The sequence below is a fragment of the Palaemon carinicauda genome, unplaced genomic scaffold, assembly GCF_036898095.1.
Source record: "Palaemon carinicauda isolate YSFRI2023 unplaced genomic scaffold, ASM3689809v2 scaffold428, whole genome shotgun sequence".
Taxonomy (NCBI): domain Eukaryota; kingdom Metazoa; phylum Arthropoda; class Malacostraca; order Decapoda; family Palaemonidae; genus Palaemon; species Palaemon carinicauda.
Genome location: NW_027171682.1, coordinates 129146 through 142500, shown reverse-complemented (window position 1 = coordinate 142500; position 13355 = coordinate 129146). Strand labels below are relative to the sequence as shown.

The following is a 13355-nucleotide window of genomic DNA, read 5'->3' as shown; positions in this document are numbered from 1 at the left end:
GCTACTGAAGGAACCTTCCATCAGCACGTCATGGCTTGAGCCCAAAAATGTAGTCTTCATATTATTAACAACTTTTTTAATAGAGTATACGGTTCAGAGGTTTCTCATTTGATCCTACATAAGGCAATAACTTACTTTTTTTTATTCTTTTAGCCTAACACAAGTCCTAAGTATAAACTATGCCTCAGTCGGTCCTTCATATTCTGGTCATTCATTTATTCGATCACACATATCAATTATATCCATTTACAGTATCAACTGTGGAGGCAGCATCTAGATATTCTGAACTAAATATTCCACTGTTTAGAGCACTTCCCTGCATTCTCTCATTTTATTAAACGCTCCAACATTCTTTCCTATAACTTGAGCAATCCAACCTGACTTAACGTAATCTAATCTAACCTAACCTAACCCAACCCAATTTCCTCTCGAACAGGAAACATCTCAGCTCTTATAACAATAACAGACTCAACAGAATTGCCAACGATGATAATGGGATCCATTCTCTGGGGTGATGAGCAAATGACTTCCTTAAATTTGACCCAACTAACTCTACCCGGGTCATCGGGAGCAGCTTCGTGGACCGAAGAACATATTTACGAAGAGTCGCGAAATTTCACAGTAACCTTGACCCTGAATAATCCAGTTTCTTTGGTTAGCCTAAATAGGACGGTGAGTTTAACGGAATTGTTCTTCTCAAGAATCTGTTACTAAATTTTCAGTAATTATAATCAGTGAAAAAAATGTATATATCTCAAAACAATATCCTCCGTTTTCCTTAATTTTATGAGTATTTTTGCTTAAGTTTATAAATGGCTGTGATTTTAGGAAACATTGAAAAATGTAATCCAAAATATGCTTAGCTAACATAAATTTTGTGTTACTTTAGAATAAATACTTATATAATCAAGTTACCTCAAGTATAGTTAATAGTTTCAGGAAGGGAAATTCTCACATATTTATCTAATTGGTACTTTATGTAATCTCTATTTACTTCTATGTTCGACAGGTAATCACTACGGAAAAACTTTCTCTGCAAAATGTTACCATCAGAAATAACGACGGGTCCTTAGCACCTTCGACGCTCACTTCTGGATCACCGGTCGTGTTTGAGCTTATCGCGGAAAGCGGAATTGTCCGGATGTATATTCTCAAAATTGGAGCGGAGGTTGTCCGCAGCTTACAACGTCAGATACCTTACGAGTTCCAAAAGGTTTGTTTCAAGTCGCTTACTACATAGGTCTGACTATTATTCCTTTGTCCGAAAGAGCAAAAGAGCATTTTCTAGGAAATGACCCGCTTAATCTAAAAAGATTCATAAAGATATGACCCATGTAGACGGATAATGAGACGTCGGAATATGGGTTTTCTTCATTTATTATAAAAGGTTCGTAAGTACACACTGTACTGTACACAGCTATCACTCTCTCAGGTATGAGAGCCTTGTCTACTTCAGCGCACAAAGGCAACTAACTTCCCTCGCTATCAAAATGCAATCTTGCTACAACAATATGCTGAGTTATAGGTTTTTGTGGAATTCTCATGATTAAAGAGTTCATTTACCTTGATGTACAACACACATCTAGATACATGAATTAGGACACATATAATCTACAGGTAACATAGAACATAGCATAAGTCAACCCTTCTATAAACTAAATGGGTTTTAATATCGTGTCATGATTCGTAAATTTGACATTCTAGGGTCTGAGCAAACTCATTTATTCTCGCCTTCATTTCTTCAACAAATTACCATTTCATCATGTTTAGACATCTAATTCAATATGAGAGCCAATTAGTATTTTCATGAACAATGGTATGAACAGGTCAAAGTTCCATGTTTAGCTAGGTTATTTGTTTTGTGTGAATAAAAGTTATAATAACATTTGATCCCTACGATACAACTGGTCAGTGTAGTAACTGTGTTGTTGTTTTGTTTGGACAGATAATTAACAAATTTAATGAGCTTCTCCAGTACGTCTTATCTTTACCGCATGTGTATCACACACGCTCTTACACTGTAACGGTATTTCTGTTTATTTGTATATTGTCGTTATCGCTCTCCCCTCGCACTGATATCCTGTTTATGTCTGTATTTGCTTGTATCGATCTGTTTTAATTTTTGTGACCTCCTTTCACTGAAACTGTTGTATAAAAGCTCACTGTCTGTTGAAATAAAGTTAGTTGGATTTACGCCGTCTCTCGGTTACCACCTAACTGACAATACGCACATATCCAACTTCCTCCACAGCATAGAGGCTATGCGGTAATTTTCTCGTCTTTTCTAGCCTGGAAGATATGAGGTCACAGCAGAAATATCAGGTCCAGCGGGAGTTTCCGAAGCTTTCGCAATCGAGGTCGACGTACAGGCAGCTTTGCGGAACAGCGACGTCGTTTTGGAAACCCCCTCGCTAGTGGTCTTCCCTCCAGGTTGGTTGAATATTTCACTTGAGGTTATTGTCAGTTTGAACATTTCAAATTTGATTTAGCTTTCTAACAATTTTGAAATTGAGTCTGTAAATAATGTCATTAGGTGGCATCTGATACTCTCTGCCGTATTTAATTTTGAAGCATTTTGAAACTTAACCTATAACATTCTCTGAAATGTCAGTTTATTTATAGATTTAAATAAAAATGTTGTTCCACACTTACTGGAATATAGTAAAATCCTTAAACTTGAAAGCCAAGAGGTAGTGAAGACCACAATATACCTAAGATCAGTAAAAGGGTTAGAGCCTGCAGTGCACCTATCTATTGCACTGCAGGCATTACTTAAGGGTCTTTGTAGCATTTCTTTAGGACATAGTTACACTTTATATCTTTCTACTTTACTCTAATTCTTCCTTCCTTTCTTCCATCTTGCTGTCAATGTATTCTAACTTTACCGTATAATGTAACTAGCGTTTTACCCTACATGCACTTGGTTGTTGAGGGGCCTCAACGTTGTCAGCATTGAGCTTTATAGCACAAATCCATAAATTGAAATCAAACAATAATAGAAGCCAAACATCCCTTGAGTTTGTTAGCATGTTAGGATAATAAAAAAATTCAAGAGCTGATTGATGTGTACCTTTGGGGAAAAAATTTTCAACCTGCTCGTATTAAGATGGACAAAGTTATTTCTCATGTTATCTATTGAAAAATATTTGAGTAATGTAGATAGTAATATGCCATACAGAATAAGATATGTGGGAAAACTTATATGCAAGTTGCATAGTTCATTTAAATATCTTTGTGTGTGTTGAAATATTTTCAATACTTAAGACATTTATGTTCAACATTTCACACATTCCTACTACTCCTTGCTAGAACTAACTATTTTTGAACGTTCGATTATCATTTTTTATAATAAAATCAGGATACTTTGCATTTAATTCAAGGACAAGGTAAAAAAATATGGTGGTGGTCTAAATTAAACTGGAAATTTCTTCTGGAGCAAATATTTTGTCATCTACGCTCCTCATCCCAGGCCAAATTTACCAGCATGTTTCAGTATTTTTTGGAAGGAGTATCTTCCCACTTATAGTCCCCTAGGTCCACAAATAAGCTAGCTTTGGGCTATCGTATCACCTCCTGCTCTATCTATAGTTTCTGGGTAGGTCTCTTGTAAAAGATGGCAAATACAGAAGCTATACTGTCCCAGTTTGATTTTACAAATATTTAATGATTCTTTTACATCATAACATTGTTTAGATTCGCATGTTGGCTAGTTTTGGTCTATTTTATCACCACCTGCTCTGTTTATACTTGCGCTAGCTGGGTCTTTTGTATAAGATGTCAAATATTTAATGATTCTTTGACATCGTATCAACATTGTTTTTTTTACTTATAAGTAAGGTGCACTTCTATTTATTGTTATCTATTTATGCTCGTAGGTAACGGGACCATCTACATCGAAATTACTTCAGACGCCTACCTGCCAACGCACGTCCATTGCACCATTTCATGGGGCGACAAAGGTCCCTCGACCTACATCGACCTCAGGAATGAAACCGGTCCTGAAGCCACGGGGTCGGTGCGCAAGGCGCTGGTCCATACCTACGCGGAAGCTGGCTCGTACGATGTCTTGCTATTCGCGTATAACAACGTGTCCAGCGTCAATGTTACCAAGTCGGTGAGTGGCGTGGTGGTTCAGTTTTCATTTTTATCATTTTCAGTTTTTCAACCAATTTTAGTCTTTTATTTGTGGTTTTTATAATAATATATATAATAATTTTTATCCATTGTCAGAGTAATCAATACTATTAGAGAGTAAATGATTTAGCATGCTATTTACTAGATGATTAAGAAATTTAATAAATTATAAATCATTTTCTTCTCTAAATAAAATAATTTGTACACTAGTTTTGCATAATCTTTAAGTAGGTATTGGTTCTATTTTTTTTGTTTTTATAATAACTCATTTCTTTAGACCTCTCCTCTAATAAGCTACATCAAAACCACATCTCTTTAACTTTATACAACTCCTTTAATCCTAACATAATTCAAAATTATTATAAGTAGGTCAAGGACAAGTAGCTCCTCAACATTCAGATCTTTGCATTGACAATGTCTCTTTAACTATATACAACTCCTTTAATTCAAAGTGTGATGATTGATTATAAAATTACTTTTGAGAAAACACATCACTTGTTTCTTCTACAATTGCACAACAAATTGGCATATTGAGAAAGTCTTTTAAGATTTTCAGTGATCAATCTATCTTGTTTTTTTTTTTTTTTTTTTTTTTCATTCTACCTTGTTTTGAGTATTGTTCTCTTGTCTGGTGTTCAGCTGCTGTCTTTTATCTTAATTTTATAGACAAAAAACTAGTGGTCTATTAAATTCCTATTCACATTTTCTCTATACTTTACTGTTTTAAAAACTGCATATCATGAAATCTTATCATAACAATAGAGATTTTTATAAGTAATTAAGTGCCAAGGTTATAATTTTACAAAAAGTTTATCGCAATATATAAAAGATAACATAACCTAGCTTAACCTATCCTAGTCCATATTCAACGTAAAACCTACCGCCACTTTTTCAATCATACTACAGAAATTTCACTTATTTTGACTTCTAATTCAACTTTAGCATCTGTTCTTTCTTCTGTAAGTCCACTATATAGATACAACTTGTATATAATGTAAATATTTTATCTGTATATAGTTGAATACCTTTTCGGGCTCAAGCCATGTCGTCCTGATGGAACCTTCCACTAGGACGACATGGCTATCTCACCCAAAAATAGATTTTTCGCTTCGCTCAAAATCCCTTTTTTTTTTCAACATAAGCTGATTCATACATTAAGGAAGGTTTAACCAGAGCATATTCACCTCTATTCTTTTCTACTACATTTATCCAACATTTTCAAAGTCCTCCTCTCCATTATCCCATAACACTTAAAAGGTATAAAGGCCACTCATGAATGGTAGAGGCAAGGGACAGTGACAATGTTCTACCTGGCAGGACAGTCACAATGCACTATAGTCCATTTCTTTTAGCGAGGCATATTTGCACCGACTCGCGGCGGTGCCCTTTTAGCTCGGAAAAGTTTCCTGATCGCTGATTGGTTAGAATTATCTTGTCCAACCAATCAGCGATCCGGAAACTTTACCGAGCTAAAAGGGCACAGCCGCGAGTCGGTGCAAGTATGCATCGCTAAAAGAAATGGACTATAGCTAGCAGGACAGTGGCCTAGACTTCTAGAGACTGACCATATATACATATGATCAGTGGCCAAGCTCCCTCTCCACACAAGCTATTATTTATGTCTGTCGTGTTATACCACCAGTGTCAAATACTGCTAAATTATTTATGCCTGGTGTGTTATACCACCAAATAGTGTGTCAAATACTGCTATTTGTCTGCTGTGTTATACCACCAAATAGTGTTAAATACTGCTATTTATATGTGCAGCACATTATCACTAAGTACTGTATCAAATGCTGCTATTTATGTCTGATGTGTTATACCACCAAATAGTGTTAAATACTGCTATTTATGTCAGCAACACATCAATACCAATTACTGCCAAATACTATTATTTATCTGCTATGTTATACCACCAAATACTGTTAAATACTGCTATTTATGTCAGCAGCACATTACCACCAAGTGCTGTGTCAAATGCTATTTATGTCTGGTGTGTTATACCAACAAGTACTGTGTCAAATACTGCTATTCATTGTGTTTACAATGCATCAACAGCATGTTGTGTGTTAAATACTGCCATCAGTGTTACCATTTACGTCATAAAAGCTGCCATTAATATTTTGCATTCAATTAAAACAATTGTGTGTCAAAAACTGCCTCTTAATGAAGCAGAATTTATAATGAAATTGACATTTATACCAAAGTTTTCTGTCAAAGGAGTACGTCTGATCTGAAAACCAATTTCAGTAAATACGAAAAGTAAACCCGATAACGTCGGGGTTTACTTGTTCGTTCGTTCTTTGTTCATATCGCTCAGCATTTACACCCGAGCAAGGGGCTCTTGGCACAAAGCACTAGCCCCTAGAACATTTTCTCAATGTCCCCCGTCCAGAAAAAAAGCTCTGGGACAGAAGAAGCCGGATTTACTGATAAGAGATGGTAATAATTTGATAATAATATTAATAAATGTTCGCTTGTGACACAGATTGCAAATATTTCTATGGAAGGTGTCGCTGATAATTGAAATAAAACTGTTTCCAGTGTCAGAAATTGACTCAAGGGGGAGGGGGCTTTAATATTTGTGCCAAATCTGTTATTAAGATTTTTTACATCAGTCTGACTTAATATTAGCCATTTAAGAGTTATACCACTGGTAATTTTTTTTTTTTAAATTCCTTTTTTAAAAAAACTCACTGGTAAACTGCACTGTCAAACACTGCCAATGGTAAATTAATGTTTGTATAAAAAACTACCACCAATAAATTTAATTTTGTGTCCAAAACTACAAACGATAATTTGCATTTTGTGTCCAAAACTACCAACAATAACATGCATTTTGTGTCCCAAACGGCCAACGATAAATAAAATTTTGACTTGAATCTGCCAATGATAAATTGCATTTTGTTAAACTATGATACCAGTAAAATTGTCTTTTGTAGGAAAAACTGTTTACGATAAATTGTTTTCTGTCCCCAGTACTGCCAATGATAGAAATGGCATTGATTTAACTATTTTTAGTTTTGTAAACTGCCATACATGGCCATAATACCATTACCATACCCATGCCATAATGCCATTACCATACCCAAGCCATAATGGCATTACCATACCAATGCTGTAATACCATAACCATATCCATGCCATAATACCATTACAATACCCATGCCATAAAACCATTGCCATACCCATGCCTTAATGACATTACCATACCCATGCCATAATGGCATTACCATACCCATATGCATGCCATAATGCCATTACCATACCCAAGCCATAATACCATTACCAAACCCATGCCATTACGGCATTACCATACCCATACGCATGCCATAAAGCCATTACCATACCCATGCCATAATACCATTACCATACCCATAACATTACCATTTCGATACCCATACCATAATAAAAATGCCATTGCAATACCATGAGACCATTACCCCACCCTTGCTAAAAATACCATTACCATACCCATACTATGATAGCATTACCATACCTTCATTTACCATTAACATATTTAAACCCAGTCTCTCATTAACATATGTTCACATTCATCTTTATCAAACAAACATTATATCATAACTACCTTAACATTAAGTCATTATAAGTGACATTTATAATGAGTCCTATGATGAAGTATTCAATAATGTATTTGTAATAACATGGTTGAAATTCCGGAATTTATTTTGCTGAATAAGCATAAATTTCCTGAATTTTCATTGGCTGGATGAGCATCCAATAGAAATGATTCTGAATTCCTATTGGTTGAATATGATTAATGCAGACACAAGTCTGAATCATATTGGTTGAATTGAAGAAGAGCATAAGGGATTCTAGAATCCTATTAGTTGGATGTATATGAAGCATTTTAAATTTTTTAGGATCGATATAATTGGTTTCTATACTCAATGCAGCGAGAAATGGATGATAGGGGAAGACACCTGGTTTTAAACAGGTTCCCACACTGGTGCCACGTCTCCACAGATCACTGGCCTACTCTCCAACCCTAATCTTTCTCTCTCTCTCTCTCTCTGTTTCTATATAAATTGGTTCCAGACTATTCTAAATTTGGTTTCACACCACCATTGAAGTAAAATTCAAGCTCTGTTTTCTGCATATAGATTCCCCCCAATCCTAAATGTGGCATATGAGTAGGGGTCCTCCTACGCTCATATGCCAGATGCTGCCTCTACACACGCTGACACTCTTACTCTCACAATGGGTAGTTACACATCTTCAAACTTGCGATATGGCCACCTTTATAGATATGCTAAGGAATGTGAACAGGTGCTTCTTGGAAAGAAAGGTGGAGAGAGTAAAGGGGAAGGGTTGGAGACCAGACCAGTGACCTGTGGAGACATGGCATGAGTGGTACAATCCGTGTAAAACCAGGTGTCCTCCCCTATCGTCCATTTTTCTCTGCATTGAGTTTAGTAGTATCATAGAAAGTAACTTTTCAAATATAGGTAGCAATACATTTGCATATGTGATCAAGCCCTTCCCAGAGGTATTTCCTGTAGTTATAATGTGTTAGCTAGTAGATAGTCATTTTCTGCAGAATTAAAGCTAGCTTTACCATAGGAATGTTTCAGTGTTGTGTAAGAGAGAAAATTTCCATAATTTCCGTTTGCTCTATTCAATGGAGGAAAATATACCTTAATGTGACTGCAAGCAATAAAGAATTAAAGTATTATAACGAGAAATTGAGAGCTTCTGTATACAAGTTTTCTAAGCCCAAGGTCTATCCAAGAAATGGAAGAAGGTGCCTAAGGTATAAGAATAAATTAAGAAGTTATCTAAATGATTTCTTGAATCCAATGACCTACAGGCTATTAATTGTGCTTATCCCTAATAGTGCTTGCCATTGCATGCCTACTCAAAACTCGCAGAGGATCTTGAAGCAAAGACAGACAGTTCTAACACTAACTTTTTGTTGTAAACATCATCCATTCCCCCAAATAGGTAACGGTCGTGGACCACTTGACCTTGGATGACATTCTGGTCTCGTACGTTAATGAGGCGGACATTACCGAATGGCAGACGGACATCTTGAAAACGGACGTGGGAATAAACTTCACGGCAGTCGTGGCTTCCGGCGAAGCGGCTTACTTTGACCTGGTCGTTGATAATACGACTATCCAGGAAAATGGTCCTTCAATTCATTACGCATTTAACTCTGTGAGTAAAAGATATTTAATAATGGTCCTTCGATTCATTACGTGTTTAACTCTGTGAGTAAAAGATATTTAATAATGATCGATGCCCAAATGCATTTTTAATTATTTTTCTGAGTCAGGGTCAACCTCGACCCTACCACACCTAAATAAGTTGGTTAAGGTTTACTTGATGTTTTCTTAAAAGGGAAAAGAGATGGTCCTTCGATTCATTACGCATTTAACTCTGTGAGTAAAAGATATTTAATAATGGTCCTTCGATTCATTACGCATTTAACTCTGTGAGTAAAAGATATTCAATAATGGTCCTTCGATTCATTACGCATTTAACTCTGTGAGTAAAAGATATTTAATAATGGTCCTTCGATTCATTACGCATTTAACTCTGTGAGTAAAATATATTTAATAATGATTGATGCCCAAATGCATTTTTAATTATTTTTCTGAGCCAGGGTCAATCTCAACCCTACCACACCTAAATAAGTTGGTTAAAGATTTCTTGATGTTTTCTTAAAAGGGAAAAGAGATGCTTTGTTTGATCAGATTCTAACATTTCTGTTGTGATAACTTTGGATTTTCTTAACCTGAATATTTAATATTTCAATGTTTTCTAAGTCAAAAAAAATTATTATTCCATGTAAATTCTTTTAATTATATATGCATGTATCTATCTATCTATCTATCTATCTATCTATCTATATATATATATATATATATATATATATATATATATATACACATACATATATATATATAGTTATGAATGTCATATTTTTGGGGTAAATAATTAGCTCTATACTCATATCTCGAATAAAATATATTCAATATAAAATTACTCGAGATATTCCTCTCATGGTAAATAAATTTGTATATTGAATTCCTAACATATTTCGTTACAGGCTGGAAATTACGTTGTAAAAATGATAAGCTATGGAGAAGCAGGGGCATCCCCACCTGTAGAAACGACTGTGGTCATCTATCGCCCCATTCTGCAGACGGACATTAAGTTGAATGTTTCTGAACTTGTTGTGTGGCCTGAAGGTAAGGCTCTGATACTTCTTGCATTATTACCATTGCTATAACTATTACTACTACTATAACTACTACTATTACTATAAATGATGATAATTTTATCATCTTTAATCATATCCTAAAAACTTTGTGATAAATGTTTTCTGTGTCCTCCCCCTCCTCCTTTTATTATCATTATTATTGTTGTTGTTGTTGGTGGTGTTGTTTTGATTTAGGTGTAGGCTACCAATATTCCAAAAGTTGTAGGCAGCCACTACTCCAAAAACTATGGCCTTAAATAAAAGGCAGAGGTCCCAAGCTCTGATTGAGGCACCTATAAACGCTATACTCTGCTTACTAATTGAGTAGTCAGTGGTGAAAGACTGGCCCCGGACTGGATGACTATAAGATTATCTGCGTTCATCTCATGTAGGTTAACCGTATTACACAGCTGGAAAAATACGAGACAGCAAATGATAAAAACCCAATGTACAAATTCCGCTGATGAGTTAATACCCTCCCAAAAAAACTGCTTAGCATATACATAGGTCAACACCTACTGAGGCTACAAAGTTGATATGCTGTGAGCAGTCAGACATAAGTCTCCCACTATCACCAATCTATAGTTGGCCAGCGTGGTGATGGAAACGGGTCAAACCCCAGACATGAATAAGGATATGTCTGAGGCCTTCATCCTGCAGTGGACTAGAAATGATTGCATTTGTTATCATAGTACCGCCCAAGTTGTTTAACTGGCAATAAAATCAGTCCCAGGTTTTTCACTTGTAACCCATAATCTATTTACGTATATATCTTTATTTATTCATTTATTTATTTACGTGCCTAGGCAAAGCTAACATTACCATCACCCTGACATCGGCCGGTGAACTTCCAACTCGCGTCTCGGGCTACATCACTTGGGAAGGGGACATCCAAGATGGTGACATTCAAGGGAGCACCGAGTTTGACATGAGCGACGTCACGGCTCCTGGAAGCACAGGTTCGGTTTCAAAAGTTCTGGAATTCAGTTTTAGATGGTCTGGCGTCTACAACGCGACAGCTCATCTGAAGAACAACGTCTCCTTGGTTTTGGCTTCAAAGCAGGTAAATTATACTTAAAATTTGGAGAAACGTCCAAACGGGAGAGTTACCTTGTAAATTTAGTGTAGTTACCCTTAATTGATTGATTGATTTAAACTTTTCTGGCATCCTGACATCTAAGGTCATTGACGACGATATCATTTATTATATATAAAAAATAAAAGAGTATTTAATTAAAACCATAAAAGTTAAGATGATATCAAAAGTTAAATAGTTTTCAGAAGACCTGCTTCTGAAATAAATCTAAAAATACCCTTAAAAATTAGTGCTGTTTCAAATCAGAAGATTTATTTCTTGAATCCAAACTAACTTCAAAATCAGCTGGAAATAAAATTGAACATTGTTTCAAAACAAATTTCCCTTTTAAATTTTTAAATTGCGATTTGCTTCAAAACAGCTAAGGTACATTTGAAACTGAGGGCACATCTACTTTCTTTTGAAATTCTGGATTTGAAAAATTTTATTTCAGTGTTATGAGAGATGTGAGCTCATTTTGTAAGCCTCAAAATTGGAATTTTATTTCTCATCTGCAGAATGGGGGATTTGTTTATAAACAATATGATGTTACTCTTCCCATCCAACCACAATAAAAGTCTTGGTTCTAATCAATAGCGGCCTTCGTTCTGTCTTCCACTGTCTTGGGGATAGAACATTCAGGCACGCTATTCTATCTTATTTATTTTCTTGTTTTTTGAAGTTTTCATAGTTTATATATGAAAAATTTATTTCAATATTGTTACTGTTCTTAAAATATTTTAACTATTTGTTACTTCTCTTGTTGTTTATTTATTTCCTATCCTCACTTGGCTATTTTTCCCTGATTGGCTTATAGCATCCTACTTTTCTAGCTAGGGTTGTAGCTTTGCTAGTAATAATAATAATAATAGTAATAATAATAATAATAGATATATGTGGTTATGTTAAAGATATTGTGTATCGAACAAAGACAAAGATATGGGACAACGCTGATCTCACGTGAAAAATCACTGGGTTTTACATATACATTTGAAGTAGAGGGTCTTCAAATACAGCATTCGTTTTGTAATACTTCAAAATTTGAGTTTCATTACCCTTCAATTTCATTCCTAAAGCACTTTAGAACGGAGCTAATATTTTCAATTTGATAGACTTTCTGAGTTTGCGTTGATTTTATAAACTAAAATCCATATTATTTTTACTTTACAAATGATAAATGCATTCTTCTTCGCACTGGTCAGTTCTGCTCTCCATTTACTTCTTATGCTGTGTCGTACAATGATATTGGCATTTTTAAATTTACATCAGAAGCAGGTCTTCTTAATGCTATTTAACTTTTATAACATATTTACTTTTCTGGTTTTAATTGAATATTCTTTTAATCTTTATTTATAATAAACGATATCAGCGTCAATGGCCTTCGATGTCAGGATGCCAGGGAACTTCAAATCATTCATTCATTTACTTCTGAAATCTCAAATTCTCTACCCTATATGCATTCCTAAAGCATATAAAAAGCCTCATTTTAGAAAACAGGTTTTGTAACGTAAACCAAAACATATTTTCCAAAGCCCCACTTTGTACGGATGCACCAGACTGCGTAATTGTAACTAACTTTATTTCAACAGACAGTGAGCTTTTATAACAACAGTTTCAGTGAAAGAAGGTCACAAAAATTTAGATTGATACAAACACATACAGGCAAAAACAAGCTATCAGCGAGAGGGGAGAGCGATAACGACAATATACAAAAGACGGATTTTGACGTAGGAAAAATCTATTTTTGGGTGAGATAGCCATGTCGTCCTGATGGAAGGTCCCTTCGGCAGCTTCCTACCGTATAATATTTCTGCGAGTAATATTACAAGAGAACTACCGTCAGGTATCACGGGGTTCTAACCCCTGGAACGACTATCCTAAGACCGTGTATAATCAGGGACGTATCCGTAGATAACC

The 13355-nt window shown here is 35.3% G+C and overlaps 1 protein-coding gene across 1 annotated transcript in view; it reads left to right on the top strand.

Moving 5' to 3' along the window:
* Window positions 1-13355, top strand: part of LOC137636888 (uncharacterized) — a 102352-nt gene that overhangs the window by 498 nt on the left and 88499 nt on the right. Inside the window, exons 2-8 of the mRNA XM_068369244.1 lie at window positions 437-672; window positions 1010-1213; window positions 2289-2430; window positions 3876-4114; window positions 9100-9315; window positions 10211-10352; window positions 11170-11426. Coding sequence (XP_068225345.1) covers window positions 437-672; window positions 1010-1213; window positions 2289-2430; window positions 3876-4114; window positions 9100-9315; window positions 10211-10352; window positions 11170-11426 — 1436 coding nt within the window. The remainder of the gene's footprint in view (window positions 1-436; window positions 673-1009; window positions 1214-2288; window positions 2431-3875; window positions 4115-9099; window positions 9316-10210; window positions 10353-11169; window positions 11427-13355) is intronic.